The sequence below is a fragment of the Melanostigma gelatinosum genome, assembly GCF_949748355.1.
Source record: "Melanostigma gelatinosum genome assembly, chromosome: 7".
Lineage (NCBI taxonomy): Eukaryota > Metazoa > Chordata > Actinopteri > Perciformes > Zoarcidae > Melanostigma > Melanostigma gelatinosum.
The window spans coordinates 14820135-14839239 of NC_136640.1; the positions used below are offsets into that span (position 1 = coordinate 14820135).

Sequence of the window (19105 nt, forward strand, 5' to 3'; positions counted from 1 at the left end):
CTGTCCTCATGTGGGCATACTGTGTTTTCACAGGTTAATATAGATTTTCAGATTGAAGCTTCCATCCGACAGCACGTCAGCTTACTGTACGTCAGAGAGAGGATGCTCTTACCCAGTGGTCTTTGATTTACTATTGTCCAAGTTTTTTTTTGTGAAATGTGTTCATAATATACTCTGCTCTAAGTGCTATATTTATTTTCTCTTCTGTTAATTTTACCATTGTAAACACTAAATATCTTCTTAATTATCTCTATACCCTTACACCTTTTTGCTGTGTTTTAGCTCATATTACAGTTAAGCCTAACAAATGGGTTGTTTGTGTGGTTAAATCACATATTCAATAATGCCAACACATAAAAATTAATAAGGTATCACTGAGTTTATGAAAGAGAAAGAAACACACATTCATATTTTAATTGTTTTACTTCATTTATTCACTTTCTTCTATATTTTCAGAACTCGATAAAAAAATTATTGTGAAATAAGAAAACAATAATTAAAAAAAGGACTTTCACAAAACATTACAATTAATAAAACATTTAATGTACAACAACTTAAAATATAAATATTTAAACAAGGTGAAACTGAATGTTTTATCATGAACTTTATACTGAACGTTGCTGTTGAAGCTACAATCTAGTGTTGTGTTTTTTTTGTATCCTTACCTAAAACACAGGGTGATTGTACATGCAGTTCTGACATTGATCACAGATTGGAGTATGAATGTATGAAGTGCACATAGGTAAGCTGCAGGTGATGAGAATCAGGTGTGTAGAACAGTTCTTTGATGTGTTGGAGTGAGAGCTTGACTGGAATGTTTAGATTCTGAATTTGATGAATTGAAACAGATTGATTATCGACAATGCTGCTATTTACATTATGCTAGTGAGCATATATGTGAAACTGTACCAACTGGACATTGGTTTATTTTTATCCAAGAATACACATGCAAGACAAATTCTCCCTGTTTTGGGGTTATGTATGTTTATTAAAAGTCCCTTCAACTGCCATCTTAGTTTTTACAAAAAGTCAGATTTTTTTAGAATTGGCTTTTGTTCATTAAATGTTTCTTGGTGTTTTTCTCTGGCTTAAACAATATGATGAAACACTTTGGAGCAAATATACACAATATGAGTCCAAAACTGGATGCCAGAATGGCAAATATCTCCACAGCCACGGTAAATTTACCAGGAGAGCTGACATATGCTGGGATAAAGGTGACCCAGACTGCACAGAATATCAGCATGCTGAAGGTTATAAGCTTAGCTTCATTAAAATTATCAGGTAGTTTCCGGGCTAGGACAGCTAACACAAAGCAAAAGACAGCCAGCAGGCCGATGTACCCGAGCACAGCCCAGAACCCAATAGCTGAGCCTAATGCACACTCCAGGATGATCCGCTCCTTGTATGTGGTTAGGTTTTTCATTGGAAAAGGGGGACTAAGAACCAACCAAAGAGTACATATTACAACTTGAATGGATGTGAAAGACACTACAGTCATTCTTTGCTGTGGAGGACCAAACCATTTCATGACATTACGACCTGGGAGAGTGGCTTTGAATGCCATTAACACGACTATTGTTTTTCCAAGAACACAAGACATACAGAGGACGAAGGTGATCCCAAACGTTGTGTGGCGCAGCATGCAGGACCACTCAGAGGGTGCTCCAATGAAAGTTAATGAGCATAAGAAACAGAGAGTCAGAGAGAAGAGCAGCAGGAAGCTCAGCTCAGAGTTGTTGGCTCTGACAATCGGGGATGTCCTGTGACGATGGAACACAGCCGCTGTTATAATGGTAAGACAGGCACCACCAACTGAGAATGCTGCCAGAATGATTCCCAGGGCCTCATTGAAGGAAAGAAACTCTACAGGCTTGGGGAGACAAGTGTCTCTCTTTGCATTAGGCCAAAATTCCTTGGAACAAGGGAAACATTCAGGGGAATCTGAAAAAAGACAAACAAAAAATGCCTTTTAGCTGTCGTACTCGATAGTTGATGTTGTCCAGTAGATATGCAGTCGGAAAAATAATACCTGTAGCATTGCTAATCTCTCCCTCAGGACACAGAATACAATCATAACAGCAGATGGGTTTTCCTTTCTGCAGCACTTTACGGGTTCCTGCAGGACAGCTATCAGAGCACACTGACAAAGGCACCTGGCACATAGACACAAACAAATTCACACATCTTCAAGTGTGCTTCGAAGCGCCGATGATTAAAGGATAGGTTCAGATCTGTCTAAAAACAACACTTGCATGTCAATATGTGTATTGTGTACATGTGTTTTGTCAATGCAGCGACTGGTGGAAACAAATCCACAGTTGTGTAAAAATGCGTTCTAAAGTTCAACTAAAGCCAAAATGAGGCTTCAGCAGTCTGGCTTGGACAAAGCAAGTGGTTATCTTCCAAAGTTAGTCTTTTTGGACAAAGTCCCATTTTTTGTTACTATTCCTCTGCCACAACTCAGCAAGGGAACTCTTTAGTTGAAACTATTAAGTGTGATGTGAGACTGAAAATGATGTAACTTTAGAACAGATCTCTTCACAGCCAGTAAGGACTGGAGGAACAGGGACCAAGAACACTTATCACCAAATTTTAAATTGGAATATGTTATAACATTCATTTTGGGGTCCCTACTTGTGTGCGACCCTCCACCCAGGTGAGGTTCCTATTGATATGGAATTCCTGGCCCTCCGGCAGTGATGCATCGTAGTGCCCTACTGTCACCAACTCAATGCTACCACTCTCACTTTGTTGCCAGTTAATCAGCTCGTATGTGGCCACAGGATCCCCGTTAGCATCAAATGACACATCATAACCATTTTGGGAAAACTTAACTTTCTTCAACTGAGTGAGAACCTGTGAGGACGAAGTAACGGAAGACGGTGAGGGCGAGAAATAAAACAATGTACTGTATACTAAAATGAGTACTTCATTTAGGAAACAGTTCAGTACAGCAAAAAAGGGACATTGGGGTTGTTCACTTAATTGTTCTGACTGACCTGTTTGGACTTTATGCTGGTGAATTTGTCACATTGAGTTATAGAGTGTGTTTCCTGACACATTGCATTATGAATGGCATGTGCTATTGCATAAACAGCCTTGTACACCATGTTAGTGATTCGGAGCTGAGATGTGTCAGTGTACGGGCTCTGGATCATCTCTATGTCTTCAGTTCCATCGCACGCATTTTTATTTGTGGCTGATCCTAAAAACACACAAAGACAGGAAGGTTTTTTTTAGCCTTGACACTTACATCATTCTTTCTTTTGTATAATGTTCTTCTTTAGTTTCATTTAACCTGTTAAACGTGTTTTGTAGAAACTCGTATATATATTATTGTAATTCCCTTATAAAACATGCTTATTTTCCATTACATTTCAAAGCACTTTTAAATGTCTTTTAAACGAATAAATGATTTGAAATCCACGTCAATACAATTGTATATTCAGACCAACCTACATATTTACATATATTGTAACTGATACATACTTGAAAGTACAATTCTTTGGACTTTTTTTTAGCTTGGTGGCCTAAAGATTGTCTATATAGTTTGTGCTTGTGTTCAGGACTTTAGTGTTGACATCTCCTTCAAGCCAGCAGAGTGACTTGGCTTGACCTGAAAGATCATCATTTCACGTTCGATTATTAACAGAGATGCACCTTATTTTTACTCCATGTCTTTGTTCAATAACACTAGATTTCACTTTAAATCACTCTGGGGTTGGGTTGTTAAAGCAGCTGCTGCTCCACTCAGACAGAATAAAAAAACACAACACAGACAAAGACCCATCTGTGAGTGTCAGTTATGTTAAAGATCAGCCAAACTGTCTCACTTTGTCCCAGCCTGCAGTTGAATTCATCCTCCCAGAACTCAGTAAGCACTGGAGAGGCCGCCACTTTAGAGGGAGAGAGGTCCAGCAGGAAGTCTCTCAGACCAGGGATGACAGATTTCTCAATGCCAAATCCGATTGCTCCAGCACAGAAGCTGAACCTCAGCATGTCTGGGTCAGTTACCCAGGCCTCAGTGCCTATCCACTGGCGAGGTGGAGAGGGCTTGAGTGACAGCTCCTCCAGCAGAATCCTCAAGTCTCCAGGAGCTGTAAATGCCACAACAACCACAGCTGTCGACCTGGAGAGAAATTACAGAAGATTGTATAATACCAATATAAACAAAATATATTGCAAAATATTTATACATATGTATGGAGATAGTTAAAACAGTTTTTTCTCCCACTGAGTATTTTCACAATAAAGATCATTAACAAATATGAGATAAATACACGTCACGGAAAAAAAAGATACATTTCCAATGTGCATCGAGAATGAGAAAATAGTCTTCTGTCTTATATTTACAGAACATTGTTGTGGATTTGTGTGCAGAAGGTCAGTATGAGCACAGGGAACAAAAGCACATAATCAGTGAATGTAGAAACCTGCGGATAATGTCAGCTACTCTCTGGATCCTGCTCCGTGGGTGGGTCCGATAGAAAGATTCAGAGTATTCCACACAGATCCCCTCTTTGTGTGCTGCGTCCAGGAAAGACGCCATGCCATTGTTTCCATAATCCGAATCCGATCGGATGGCACCTATCCAAGTCCAACCAAAGTGTTTTACCAGTTTGGCCAGAGCGTCAGCCTGGAACTGGTCACTCGGGATTGTTCTGAAGAAACTCGGGTGCTGCTGTTTATCGGACAGGCATGCACAAGTGGCAAAGTAACTCACCTAAAGGAACACGACAGTATAATGTTTTAACAGGAAGGGCAAAAAATAGCACTGGTCTGTTCAACACAGTTTGCAGAAATTCAAAATATTACTTGAGGAATGTTAAAGGGCCCGATGATGCGTGACATGCTGATGGATGGCGTGGACCCAGACTCACCAACAATGGCCATCACCGTACCAGATTGTGAGCAATTGTCACCTGTGTAAAACACTGGGTCCAGGCCGCTTGATAGCTGGAATGCCACATGCACCGCAACAGGCACAGAGGCGCACGAGTCGTAGATCTGATAACCGAGTTTGATGCCCGGTAGCAGCTCCGTGCTGTTGTTAATCTCCTCGATGGCAAAGATCATTGCGCGTGAAAAGCGCAGTTCACGGGAGTCAATGCTGCACACAGACACACGTGTCACTGTTTAAAATAATGTCCGACATATGAGGACAATTCACTATTTTCATACAAATACATAATATGGGAGAACTGAACACCAAAAAGCACAACACAGAATATGTCAGTCCAATTTGCACAATAATATTAATGCACGGATTAATAAAAGTTTGCTATTTTAAACTCAAATTTTAGTTTTCATATTGTTTACAGTAAACAAATAAAAAAATCACAACAATTCTCTTGTATTTTGTGAATATAATACATACTAATGAATTAACATTAATAAAAAGTATAAACATTTCCATCCCCACAGAGTAACATCCTCTTAGTCCCCACATCTCCCTCTTACTAACCTCCCTGAGCATCTTATTGAATCAGGCATGGTGGTGTAGTTATGCTTCACTGTGTGCATGTAGTTATGTATGGAGAAAACACCACCAATAACGTAGTCACCATCCATTGAGAATGCAGGCAGACGAGTGGTACCCTGGAGCTTGCATTTAACCGATGAAGCCTCAGTGCTGAGCCCAACACCAGTCCTCTCCTCTGTAAGCCCAGCCCTTTGTTTCACACCATCCCCAGAACCATTCAAGGCAACAGCTGAGTTCAGCTCACACAAACCCAGCGACAGCATCAGACCAATAAAGAGAGCTGACATCTCCATCCCTCAACTGTCCTCATGTGGGCATACTGTGTTTTCACAGGTTAATATAGATTTTCAGATTGAAGCTTCCATCCGACAGTACGTCAGCTTACTGTACGTCAGAGAGAGGATGCTCTTACCCAGTGGTCTTTGATTAACTATTGTCCAAGTTGAATTTTGTGAAATGTGTTCACAATATACTCTGCTCTCAGTGCTATATTTATTTTCTCTTCTGTTAATTTTACCATTGTAAACACTAAATATCTTCTTAATTATCCCTATACGCTTACACCTTTTTGCTGTGTTTTAGCTCATATTACAGTTAAGCCTAACAAATGGGTTGTTTGTGTTGTTAAATCACATATTCAATAATGCCAACACATAAAAATTAACAAGGTAGGACTGAGTTTATGAAAGAGAGAGAAACACACATTCATATTTTAATTGTTTTACTTCATTGATTCACTTTCTTCTATATTTTCAGAACTTGATAAAATAATATTTGTGAAATAAGAAAACAATAATTAAAAAAAGGACTTTCACAAAACATTACAATTAATAAAACATTTAATGTACAACAACTTAAAATGTAAATATTTAAACAAGGTGAAACTGAATGTTTTATCATGAACTTTATACTGAACGTTGCTGTTGAAGCTACAATCTAGTGTTGTGTTTTTTTTGTATCCTTACCTAAAACACAGGGTGATTGTACATGCAGTTCTGACATTGATCACAGATTGGAGTATTAATGTATGAAGTGCACATAGGTAAGCTGCAGGTGATGAGAATCAGGTGTGTAGAACAGTTCTTTGATGTGTTGGAGTGAGAGCTTGACTGGAATGTTTAGATTCTGAATTTAATGAATTGAAACAGATTGATTATCGACAATGCTGATATTTACATTATGCTAGTGAGCATATATGTGAAACTGTACCAACTGGACATTGGTTTATTTTTAGCCAAGAATACACATGCGAGATAAATTCTCCCTGTTTGGCCTCTGTGGCTTATGTATGTTTATTAAAAGTCCCTTCAACTGCCATCTTAGTTTTTACAAAAAGTCAGATTTTTTTAGAATTGGCTTTTGTTCATTAAATATTTCTTGGTGTTTTTCTCTGGCTTAAACAATATGATGAAACACTTTGGAGCAAATATACACAATATGAGTCCAAAACTGGAGGCCAGAATGGCAAATATCTCCACAGCCACAGTCAATTTACCAGGAGAGCTGACATATGCTGGGATAAAGGTGACCCAGACTGCACAGAATATCAGCATGCTGAAGGTTATAAGCTTGGCTTCATTAAAATTATCAGGTAGTTTCCGGGCTAGGACAGCTAACACAAAGCAAAAGACAGCCAGCAGGCCGATATACCCGAGCACAGCCCAGAACCCAATAGCTGAGCCTAATGCACACTCCAGGATGATCCTCTCCTTGTATGTGGTTAGGTTTTTCATTGGAAAAGGAGGACTAAGAACCAACCAAAGAGTACATATTACAACTTGAATGAACGTGAAAGACACTACAGTCATTCTTTGCTGTGGAGGACCAAACCATTTCATGACATTACGACCTGGGAGAGTGGCTTTGAATGCCATTAACACTACTATTGTTTTTCCAAGAACACAAGACATACAGAGGACGAAGGTGATCCCAAACGTTGTGTGGCGCAGCATGCAGGACCACTCAGAGGGTGCTCCAATGAAAGTTAATGAGCATAAGAAACAGAGAGTCAGAGAGAAGAGCAGCAGGAAGCTCAGCTCAGAGTTGTTGGCTCTGACAATCGGGGATGTCCTGTGACGATGGAACACAGCCGCTGTTATAATGGTAAGACAGGCACCACCAACTGAGAATGCTGCCAGAATGATTCCCAGGGCCTCATTGAAGGAAAGAAACTCTACAGGCTTGGGGAGACAAGTGTCTCTCTTTGCATTAGGCCAAAATTCCTTGGAGCAAGGGAAACATTCAGGGGAATCTGAAAAAATACAAACAAAAAATGTCTTTTAGCTGTCGTACTCGTTACTTGATGTTGTCCAGTAGATATACAGTAGGAAAAACAATACCTGTAGCATTGCTAATCTCTCCCTCAGGACACAGAATACAATCATAACAGCAGATGGGTTTTCCTTTCTGCAGCACTTTACGGGTTCCTGCAGGACAGCTATCAGAGCACACTGACAAAGGCACCTGGCACATAGACACAAACAAATTCACAGATATTCAGGTGTGCTTCGAAGCACCGATGATTAAAGGATAGGTTCAGATCTGTCTAAATACAACACTTGCATGTCAATATGTGTATTGTGTACATATGTTTTGTCAATGCAGCCACAGTTGTGGAAAAATGCGTTCTAAAGTTCAGCTAAAGCCAAAATGAGGCTTCAGCAGTCTGGCTTGGACAAAGCAAGTGGTTTTCTTCCAAAGTTCGTCTTTATGGATGAAGTCACGTTTTTTGTTCCTATTCCTCTGCCGCAACTCAGCAAGGGAACTCTTTAGTTGAAACTATTAAGTGGAATGTGAGACTGAAAATGCTGTAACTTTAGAACAGATCTCTTCACAGCCAGTATGGACTGGAGGAACAGGGACCAAGAAGGGACAAGGGACCAACAATTATCACCAAATTTTAAATTGGAATATGTTATAACATTCATTTTGGGGTCCCTACTTGTGTGCGACCCTCCACCCAGGTGAGGTTCCTATTGATATGGAATTCCTGGCCCTCCGGCAGTGATGCATCGTAGTGCCCTACTGTCACCAACTCAATGCTACCACTCTCACTTTGTTGCCAGTTAATCAGCTCGTATGTGGCCACAGGATCCCCGTTAGCATCAAATGACACATCATAACCATTTTGGGAAAACTTAACTTTCTTCAACTGAGTGAGAACCTGTGAGGACGAAGTAACGGAAGACGGTGAGGGCGAGAAATAAAACAATGTACTGTATACTAAAATGAGTACTTCATTTAGGAAACAGTTCAGTACAGCAAAAAAGGGACATTGGGGTTGTTCACTTAATTGTTCTGACTGACCTGTTTGGACTTTATGCTGGTGAATTTGTCACATTGAGTTATAGAGTGTGTTTCCTGACACATTGCATTATGAATGGCATGTGCTATTGCATAAACAGCCTTGTACACCATGTTAGTGATTCGGAGCTGAGATGTGTCAGTGTACGGGCTCTGGATCATCTCTATGTCTTCAGTTCCATCGCACGCATTTTTATTTGTGGCTGATCCTAAAAACACACAAAGACAGGAAGGTTTTTTTTAGCCTTGACACTTACATCATTCTTTCTTTTGTATAATGTTCTTCTTTAGTTTAATTGAACCTGTTAAACGTGTTTTGTAGAAACTCGTATATATATTATTGTAATTCCCTTATAAAACATGCTTATTTTCCATTACATTTCAAAGCACTTTTAAATGTCTTTTAAACGAATAAATGATTTGAAATCCACGTCAATACAACAGTATATTTAGACCAACATACATATTTACATATATTGTAACTGATACATACTTGAAAGTACAATTTATTGGACTTTTTTTAGCTTGGTGGCCTAAAGATTGTCTACATAGTTTGTGCTTGTGTTCAGGACTTTAGTGTTGACATCTCCTTCAAGCCAGCAGAGTGCCTTAACTTGACCTGAAAGATCCTCATTTCAAGTTAGACTATTGACAGAGATGCACCTTATTTTTACTCCATGTCTTTGTTCCATAACAATAGATTTCCCTTTATATCACTCTGGGGTTGGGTTGTTAAAGCAGCTGCTGCTCCACTCAGACAGAATAAAAAAACACAACACAGACAAAGACCCATCTGTGAGTGTCAGTTATGTTAAAGATCAGCCAAACTTTCCTACTTTGGCCCAGCCTGCAGTTGAATTCATCCTCCCAGAACTCAGTAAGCACTGGAGAGGCCGCCACTTTAGAGGGAGAGAGGTCCAGCAGGAAGTCTCTCAGACCAGGGATGACAGATTTCTCAATGCCAAATCCGATTGCTCCAGCACAGAAGCTGAACCTCAGCAAGTCTGGGTTAGTTACCCAGGCCTCACTGCCTATCCACTGGCGAGGTGGAGAGGGCTTGAGTGACAGCTCCTCCAGCAGAATCCTCATGTCTCCAGGAGCTGTAAATGCCACAACAACCACAGCTGTCGACCTGGAGAGAAATTACAGAAGATTGTATAATACCAATATAAACAAAATATATTGCAAAATATTTATACATATGTATGGAGATAGTTAAAACAGTTTTTGCTCCCACTGAGTATTTTCATAATAAAGATCATTAACAAATATGAGATAAATACACGTGACAGAAAAAAAAGATACATTTCCAATGTGCCTGTAAAATGAGAAAATGCTCTTCTGTCTTATATTCACAGAACATTGTTGTGGATTTGTGTCCAGAAGATCAGTGTCACCACAGGGAACAAGAGCACATAATCAGTGAATGTAGAAACCTGCGGATAATGTCAGCTACTCTCTGGATCCTGCTACGTGGGTGGGTCTGATGGAAAGATTCGGAGTATTCCACACAGATCCCCTCTTTGTGTGCTGCGTCCAGGAAAGACGCCATGCCATTGTTTCCATAATCCGAATCCGATCGGATGGCACCTATCCAAGTCAAACCAAAGTGTTTTACCAGTTTGGCCAGAGCGTCAGCCTGGAACTGGTCACTCGGGATTGTTCTGAAGAAACTCGGGTACTGCTGCTTATCGGACAGGCATGCACAAGTGGCAAAGTAACTCACCTAAAGGAACACAACAGTATAATGTTTTAACAGGAAGGGCAAAAAATAGCAGTGTTTTCTGTTCAACACGGTTTGCCGAACTACAAAATATTTACTTGAGGAATGTTAAAGGGCCCGATGATGCGTGACATGCTGATGGATCGTGTGGACCCAGACTCACCAACAATGGCCATCACTGTACCAGATTGTGAGCAATTGTCACCTGTGTAAAACACTGGGTCCAGGCCGCTTGATAGCTGGAATGTCACATGCACCGCAACAGGCATAGAGTTGCACGAGTCGTAGATCTGATAACCGAGTTTGATGCCCGGCAGCAGCTCCGTGCTGTTGTTAATCTCCTCGATGGCGAATATCATTGTGCGTGAAAAGCGCAAATGACGGGAGTTAATGCTGTACATGGACAAACACACACACACACACACACACACACACACACACACACACACACACACACACACACACACACACACTGTGATATGGGGACAATACACAATTTTACCAGAAACACATCATTTGGGAGAACTAAACAACACGCCCAACACGGACTAAGATATCAATCCCAATTGCACAATAATCTCAATGCATGGATTAACGATTGTTCGCTATTTTAAACTCTAATTTTACTTTTCTAAATGTTTTCAGTTAACAAATACAAAAAATCTACTCCAATCCTTTACTATTTTGTGAATATAATACATACTTTTTGATGGCCAAATACGAATGCATTACAATTAAAATAAAAGTATAAATACATTTCCATCCCCACAGAGTAACATCCTCTTAGCCCCCACTTCTCCCTCTTACTAACCTCCCTGAGCATCTCATTGGAACAGGCATGGTGGTGTAGTTATACTTCACTGTGTGCGCATAGTGGTGTATGGGCAAAACACCACCAATAACGTAGTCACCATCCATTGAGAATGCAGGCAGACGAGTGGTACCCTGGAGCTTGCATTTAACCGATGAAGCCTCAGTGCTGAGCCCAACACCAGTCCTCTCCTCTGTAAGCCCAGCCCTTTGTTTCACACCATCCCCAGAACCATTCAAGGCAACAGCTGAGTTCAGCTCACACAAACCCAGCGACAGCATCAGACCAATAAAGAGAGCTGACATCTCCATCCCTCAACTGTCCTCATGTGGGCATACTGTGTTTTCACAGGTTAATATAGATTTTCAGATTGAAGCTTCCATCCGACAGCACGTCAGCTTACTGTACGTCAGAGAGAGGATGCTCTTACCCAGTGGTCTTTGATTTACTATTGTCCAAGTTTTTTTTTGTGAAATGTGTTCATAATATACTCTGCTCTAAGTGCTATATTTATTTTCTCTTCTGTTAATTTTACCATTGTAAACACTAAATATCTTCTTAATTATCTCTATACCCTTACACCTTTTTGCTGTGTTTTAGCTCATATTACAGTTAAGCCTAACAAATGGGTTGTTTGTGTGGTTAAATCACATATTCAATAATGCCAACACATAAAAATTAATAAGGTATCACTGAGTTTATGAAAGAGAAAGAAACACACATTCATATTTTAATTGTTTTACTTCATTTATTCACTTTCTTCTATATTTTCAGAACTCGATAAAAAAATTATTGTGAAATAAGAAAACAATAATTAAAAAAAGGACTTTCACAAAACATTACAATTAATAAAACATTTAATGTACAACAACTTAAAATATAAATATTTAAACAAGGTGAAACTGAATGTTTTATCATGAACTTTATACTGAACGTTGCTGTTGAAGCTACAATCTAGTGTTGTGTTTTTTTTGTATCCTTACCTAAAACACAGGGTGATTGTACATGCAGTTCTGACATTGATCACAGATTGGAGTATGAATGTATGAAGTGCACATAGGTAAGCTGCAGGTGATGAGAATCAGGTGTGTAGAACAGTTCTTTGATGTGTTGGAGTGAGAGCTTGACTGGAATGTTTAGATTCTGAATTTGATGAATTGAAACAGATTGAATATCGACAAAGCTGCTATTTACATTATGCTAGTGAGCATATATGTGAAACTGTACCAACTGGACATTGGTTTATTTTTATCCAAGAATACACATGCAAGACAAATTCTCCCTGTTTTGGGGTTATGTATGTTTATTAAAAGTCCCTTCAACTGCCATCTTAGTTTTTACAAAAAGTCAGATTTTTTTAGAATTGGCTTTTGTTCATTAAATGTTTCTTGGTGTTTTTCTCTGGCTTAAACAATATGATGAAACACTTTGGAGCAAATATACACAATATGAGTCCAAAACTGGATGCCAGAATGGCAAATATCTCCACAGCCACGGTAAATTTACCAGGAGAGCTGACATATGCTGGGATAAAGGTGACCCAGACTGCACAGAATATCAGCATGCTGAAGGTTATAAGCTTAGCTTCATTAAAATTATCAGGTAGTTTCCGGGCTAGGACAGCTAACACAAAGCAAAAGACAGCCAGCAGGCCGATGTACCCGAGCACAGCCCAGAACCCAATAGCTGAGCCTAATGCACACTCCAGGATGATCCGCTCCTTGTATGTGGTTAGGTTTTTCATTGGAAAAGGGGGACTAAGAACCAACCAAAGAGTACATATTACAACTTGAATGGATGTGAAAGACACTACAGTCATTCTTTGCTGTGGAGGACCAAACCATTTCATGACATTACGACCTGGGAGAGTGGCTTTGAATGCCATTAACACGACTATTGTTTTTCCAAGAACACAAGACATACAGAGGACGAAGGTGATCCCAAACGTTGTGTGGCGCAGCATGCAGGACCACTCAGAGGGTGCTCCAATGAAAGTTAATGAGCATAAGAAACAGAGAGTCAGAGAGAAGAGCAGCAGGAAGCTCAGCTCAGAGTTGTTGGCTCTGACAATCGGGGATGTCCTGTGACGATGGAACACAGCCGCTGTTATAATGGTAAGACAGGCACCACCAACTGAGAATGCTGCCAGAATGATTCCCAGGGCCTCATTGAAGGAAAGAAACTCTACAGGCTTGGGGAGACAAGTGTCTCTCTTTGCATTAGGCCAAAATTCCTTGGAACAAGGGAAACATTCAGGGGAATCTGAAAAAAGACAAACAAAAAATGCCTTTTAGCTGTCGTACTCGATAGTTGATGTTGTCCAGTAGATATGCAGTCGGAAAAATAATACCTGTAGCATTGCTAATCTCTCCCTCAGGACACAGAATACAATCATAACAGCAGATGGGTTTTCCTTTCTGCAGCACTTTACGGGTTCCTGCAGGACAGCTATCAGAGCACACTGACAAAGGCACCTGGCACATAGACACAAACAAATTCACACATCTTCAAGTGTGCTTCGAAGCGCCGATGATTAAAGGATAGGTTCAGATCTGTCTAAAAACAACACTTGCATGTCAATATGTGTATTGTGTACATGTGTTTTGTCAATGCAGCGACTGGTGGAAACAAATCCACAGTTGTGTAAAAATGCGTTCTAAAGTTCAACTAAAGCCAAAATGAGGCTTCAGCAGTCTGGCTTGGACAAAGCAAGTGGTTATCTTCCAAAGTTAGTCTTTTTGGACAAAGTCCCATTTTTTGTTACTATTCCTCTGCCACAACTCAGCAAGGGAACTCTTTAGTTGAAACTATTAAGTGTGATGTGAGACTGAAAATGATGTAACTTTAGAACAGATCTCTTCACAGCCAGTAAGGACTGGAGGAACAGGGACCAAGAACACTTATCACCAAATTTTAAATTGGAATATGTTATAACATTCATTTTGGGGTCCCTACTTGTGTGCGACCCTCCACCCAGGTGAGGTTCCTATTGATATGGAATTCCTGGCCCTCCGGCAGTGATGCATCGTAGTGCCCTACTGTCACCAACTCAATGCTACCACTCTCACTTTGTTGCCAGTTAATCAGCTCGTATGTGGCCACAGGATCCCCGTTAGCATCAAATGACACATCATAACCATTTTGGGAAAACTTAACTTTCTTCAACTGAGTGAGAACCTGTGAGGACGAAGTAACGGAAGACGGTGAGGGCGAGAAATAAAACAATGTACTGTATACTAAAATGAGTACTTCATTTAGGAAACAGTTCAGTACAGCAAAAAAGGGACATTGGGGTTGTTCACTTAATTGTTCTGACTGACCTGTTTGGACTTTATGCTGGTGAATTTGTCACATTGAGTTATAGAGTGTGTTTCCTGACACATTGCATTATGAATGGCATGTGCTATTGCATAAACAGCCTTGTACACCATGTTAGTGATTCGGAGCTGAGATGTGTCAGTGTACGGGCTCTGGATCATCTCTATGTCTTCAGTTCCATCGCACGCATTTTTATTTGTGGCTGATCCTAAAAACACACAAAGACAGGAAGGTTTTTTTTAGCCTTGACACTTACATCATTCTTTCTTTTGTATAATGTTCTTCTTTAGTTTCATTTAACCTGTTAAACGTGTTTTGTAGAAACTCGTATATATATTATTGTAATTCCCTTATAAAACATGCTTATTTTCCATTACATTTCAAAGCACTTTTAAATGTCTTTTAAACGAATAAATGATTTGAAATCCACGTCAATACAATTGTATATTCAGACCAACCTACATATTTACATATATTGTAACTGATACATACTTGAAAGTACAATTCTTTGGACTTTTTTTTAGCTTGGTGGCCTAAAGATTGTCTATATAGTTTGTGCTTGTGTTCAGGACTTTAGTGTTGACATCTCCTTCAAGCCAGCAGAGTGACTTGGCTTGACCTGAAAGATCATCATTTCACGTTCGATTATTAACAGAGATGCACCTTATTTTTACTCCATGTCTTTGTTCAATAACACTAGATTTCACTTTAAATCACTCTGGGGTTGGGTTGTTAAAGCAGCTGCTGCTCCACTCAGACAGAATAAAAAAACACAACACAGACAAAGACCCATCTGTGAGTGTCAGTTATGTTAAAGATCAGCCAAACTGTCTCACTTTGTCCCAGCCTGCAGTTGAATTCATCCTCCCAGAACTCAGTAAGCACTGGAGAGGCCGCCACTTTAGAGGGAGAGAGGTCCAGCAGGAAGTCTCTCAGACCAGGGATGACAGATTTCTCAATGCCAAATCCGATTGCTCCAGCACAGAAGCTGAACCTCAGCATGTCTGGGTCAGTTACCCAGGCCTCAGTGCCTATCCACTGGCGAGGTGGAGAGGGCTTGAGTGACAGCTCCTCCAGCAGAATCCTCAAGTCTCCAGGAGCTGTAAATGCCACAACAACCACAGCTGTCGACCTGGAGAGAAATTACAGAAGATTGTATAATACCAATATAAACAAAATATATTGCAAAATATTTATACATATGTATGGAGATAGTTAAAACAGTTTTTTCTCCCACTGAGTATTTTCACAATAAAGATCATTAACAAATATGAGATAAATACACGTCACGGAAAAAAAAGATACATTTCCAATGTGCATCGAGAATGAGAAAATAGTCTTCTGTCTTATATTTACAGAACATTGTTGTGGATTTGTGTGCAGAAGGTCAGTATGAGCACAGGGAACAAAAGCACATAATCAGTGAATGTAGAAACCTGCGGATAATGTCAGCTACTCTCTGGATCCTGCTCCGTGGGTGGGTCCGATAGAAAGATTCAGAGTATTCCACACAGATCCCCTCTTTGTGTGCTGCGTCCAGGAAAGACGCCATGCCATTGTTTCCATAATCCGAATCCGATCGGATGGCACCTATCCAAGTCCAACCAAAGTGTTTTACCAGTTTGGCCAGAGCGTCAGCCTGGAACTGGTCACTCGGGATTGTTCTGAAGAAACTCGGGTGCTGCTGTTTATCGGACAGGCATGCACAAGTGGCAAAGTAACTCACCTAAAGGAACACGACAGTATAATGTTTTAACAGGAAGGGCAAAAAATAGCACTGGTCTGTTCAACACAGTTTGCAGAAATTCAAAATATTACTTGAGGAATGTTAAAGGGCCCGATGATGCGTGACATGCTGATGGATGGCGTGGACCCAGACTCACCAACAATGGCCATCACCGTACCAGATTGTGAGCAATTGTCACCTGTGTAAAACACTGGGTCCAGGCCGCTTGATAGCTGGAATGCCACATGCACCGCAACAGGCACAGAGGTGCACGAGTCGTAGATCTGATAACCGAGTTTGATGCCCGGTAGCAGCTCCGTGCTGTTGTTAATCTCCTCGATGGCAAAGATCATTGCGCGTGAAAAGCGCAGTTCACGGGAGTCAATGCTGCACACAGACACACGTGTCACTGTTTAAAATAATGTCCGACATATGAGGACAATTCACTATTTTCATACAAATACATAATATGGGAGAACTGAACACCAAAAAGCACAACACAGAATATGTCAGTCCAATTTGCACAATAATATTAATGCACGGATTAATAAAAGTTTGCTATTTTAAACTCAAATTTTAGTTTTCATATTGTTTACAGTAAACAAATAAAAAAATCACAACAATTCTCTTGTATTTTGTGAATATAATACATACTAATGAATTAACATTAATAAAAAGTATAAACATTTCCATCCCCACAGAGTAACATCCTCTTAGTCCCCACATCTCCCTCTTACTAACCTCCCTGAGCATCTTATTGAATCAGGCATGGTGGTGTAGTTATGCTTCACTGTGTGCATGTAGTTATGTATGGAGAAAACACCACCAATAACGTAGTCACCATCCATTGAGAATGCAGGCAGACGAGTGGTACCCTGGAGCTTGCATTTAACCGATGAAGCCTCAGTGCTGAGCCCAACACCAGTCCTCTCCTCTGTAAGCCCAGCCCTTTGTTTCACACCATCCCCAGAACCATTCAAGGCAACAGCTGAGTTCAGCTCACACAAACCCAGCGACAGCATCAGACCAATAAAGAGAGCTGACATCTCCATCCCTTCAACTGTCCTTATGTGGGCAAACTGTGTTTTCACAGGTTAATATAGATTTTCAGATTGAAGCTTCAAACCTTTTATTGTACGTCAGTTTACTGTACGTCAGTGAGAGGATGCTCTTACCCAGTGATTAAAATATTTATTGTTCCATTATTATTTATTTCAATTTACTCTGCCAAACTTAATTTACTGAAATGAATCTGACCAAACTGCAAATAATCAGCATTGAACAGTTAATAGTTGACTGCATTTTCAAACAAACCTTGCTCTGACAGATTACAGTCTTTACTCCTAGTTGTTGAGAAGGCACTGAATATTTAGCATGACATGGTATATCTGAATTTGAAAAAGAACTGTGGCTGAGTCTGGATGATAAACTAAGCCATACAAAACTCATACAGTTTAGATTGATGAAACTAAATTGTAATCAACATCCAGCAAAGTAGAACTGGCCCTGACAAGCCAGAGGTGTCCTGAAATATTGTATATGTTGTATATTTTCTTTTCTTTTTTTTTATTAGCAATACAACATTTTCTTTCAGTAGTCTTCCATTTGTTGTTCGTGAAATGTATTATATGCAATTTATTGTATTGTATTTTTCAATGCTTAAGTGGTTGCATGCATGCACACAAAATCAAATCTGTTTGTAGTTTTGCTAAGGGATTAACTGAGCAACAACAAAACATCTATTGAGGTAACATGTCTCTCATGCTGATGTGTGCATATCTGCTATCTACTGTACCGAATTCCCAAACTCAAGGATCCACCCAGGTATACCGTACTGTCATTTTATGGCTCACTCTGCTACTACCACCTAGTGGACATTTTAGCTAGACTGAGCGAATATATGTTCACAGATGATATACAACCCTGTGGTTAGTTCAAATGGATGTGACTGATATAATGTAAAGCACACCTCATAACAGCATTCTAAAAGCATCCTAACATACAGTAACATGAATCACAATGGTAGCAAACGCTTCAAAACGAACAAAAATCTAAGTTACTTGTATTTATAATGAAAATCACACAACATAACCATGTGCAGGGATTATTTAGTGCTTGACTGCTTGTGATATCAACACTGGGGATGGACCTGAAAAAATCCCTGAAATGTCCCACATAAATAATCCAATCAGTCAATGGTCGACCTTTCACACTAGTGCCTAACCAATAAGCAACACGTTTATAAGCCCTTGCTGTTTGTTGGAAGTCGTGAACCAGACATGTGCTGCTCCTGGGATTTGCATCTGTGTGAACCTTCGCACAGAGGCTCCTGCAAAGAATGTCTCCTTCCTGGACGGATAATACAACTATTTTGTGCCAATGAATGGTGAGAACACAGTGCAGCTGTAACAAACAGCACAGACACTGAACAGACTATAGGTGGGCACAGGCCCGGAGGCCCAAGAGATCAGGGAATCCCTAAATCAGAGCTTTAGTGATTAGCATATTCTCGTAGCTAACATTTTTATCTGTCAATACTAATTCTGAAAAAGCTAAAGGAATAGCCTCTGCATTCATATTGAAAAGGTCATGCAGAGCTGTAATAAAAGGTTTTCATGGATACTTTCTTTGTGGCTCAGTAGCTGTCACATTTTACCTCAGATGTTTTAGATGTACACCCCTGCACGTCTACAGTACAAGCACACACTCGAATCTCCACCAAGAAACATTTTACAGGTC

The 19105-nt window shown here is 40.0% G+C and overlaps 3 protein-coding genes across 3 annotated transcripts; all 3 read right to left on the minus strand.

The window, feature by feature from the left end:
* Nucleotides 1-1039: 1039 nt before the first annotated feature.
* LOC306779645 (extracellular calcium-sensing receptor-like) lies at nucleotides 1040-5616 on the minus strand (the record flags this gene model as incomplete). Its single annotated transcript, XM_079271622.1, has 8 exons — nucleotides 5468-5616; nucleotides 4819-5113; nucleotides 4437-4726; nucleotides 3837-4132; nucleotides 3003-3208; nucleotides 2638-2859; nucleotides 2033-2156; nucleotides 1040-1944 (listed from the first exon to the last, which is right to left on the minus strand). The coding sequence occupies exons 1-8, from the start codon at nucleotides 5572-5574 to the stop codon at nucleotides 1040-1042; spliced, it is 2445 nt and encodes an 814-aa protein (XP_079127748.1). The 5' UTR covers nucleotides 5575-5616.
* Nucleotides 5617-6831: 1215 nt separating this feature from the next.
* Nucleotides 6832-10870, minus strand: LOC306779646 (extracellular calcium-sensing receptor-like; the record flags this gene model as incomplete). The annotated part of the gene is made up of 7 exons (XM_079271623.1): nucleotides 6832-7736; nucleotides 7825-7948; nucleotides 8427-8648; nucleotides 8792-8997; nucleotides 9625-9920; nucleotides 10225-10514; nucleotides 10610-10870. 7 exons carry the CDS (start codon nucleotides 10868-10870, stop codon nucleotides 6832-6834), a joined length of 2304 nt encoding a protein of 767 aa, XP_079127749.1.
* Nucleotides 10871-12679: 1809 nt separating this feature from the next.
* Nucleotides 12680-17256, minus strand: LOC306779647 (extracellular calcium-sensing receptor-like; the record flags this gene model as incomplete). The annotated part of the gene is made up of 8 exons (XM_079271624.1): nucleotides 17108-17256; nucleotides 16459-16753; nucleotides 16077-16366; nucleotides 15477-15772; nucleotides 14643-14848; nucleotides 14278-14499; nucleotides 13673-13796; nucleotides 12680-13584 (listed from the first exon to the last, which is right to left on the minus strand). Exons 1-8 carry the CDS (start codon nucleotides 17212-17214, stop codon nucleotides 12680-12682), a joined length of 2445 nt encoding a protein of 814 aa, XP_079127750.1. The 5' UTR covers nucleotides 17215-17256.
* Nucleotides 17257-19105: the final 1849 nt, after the last annotated feature.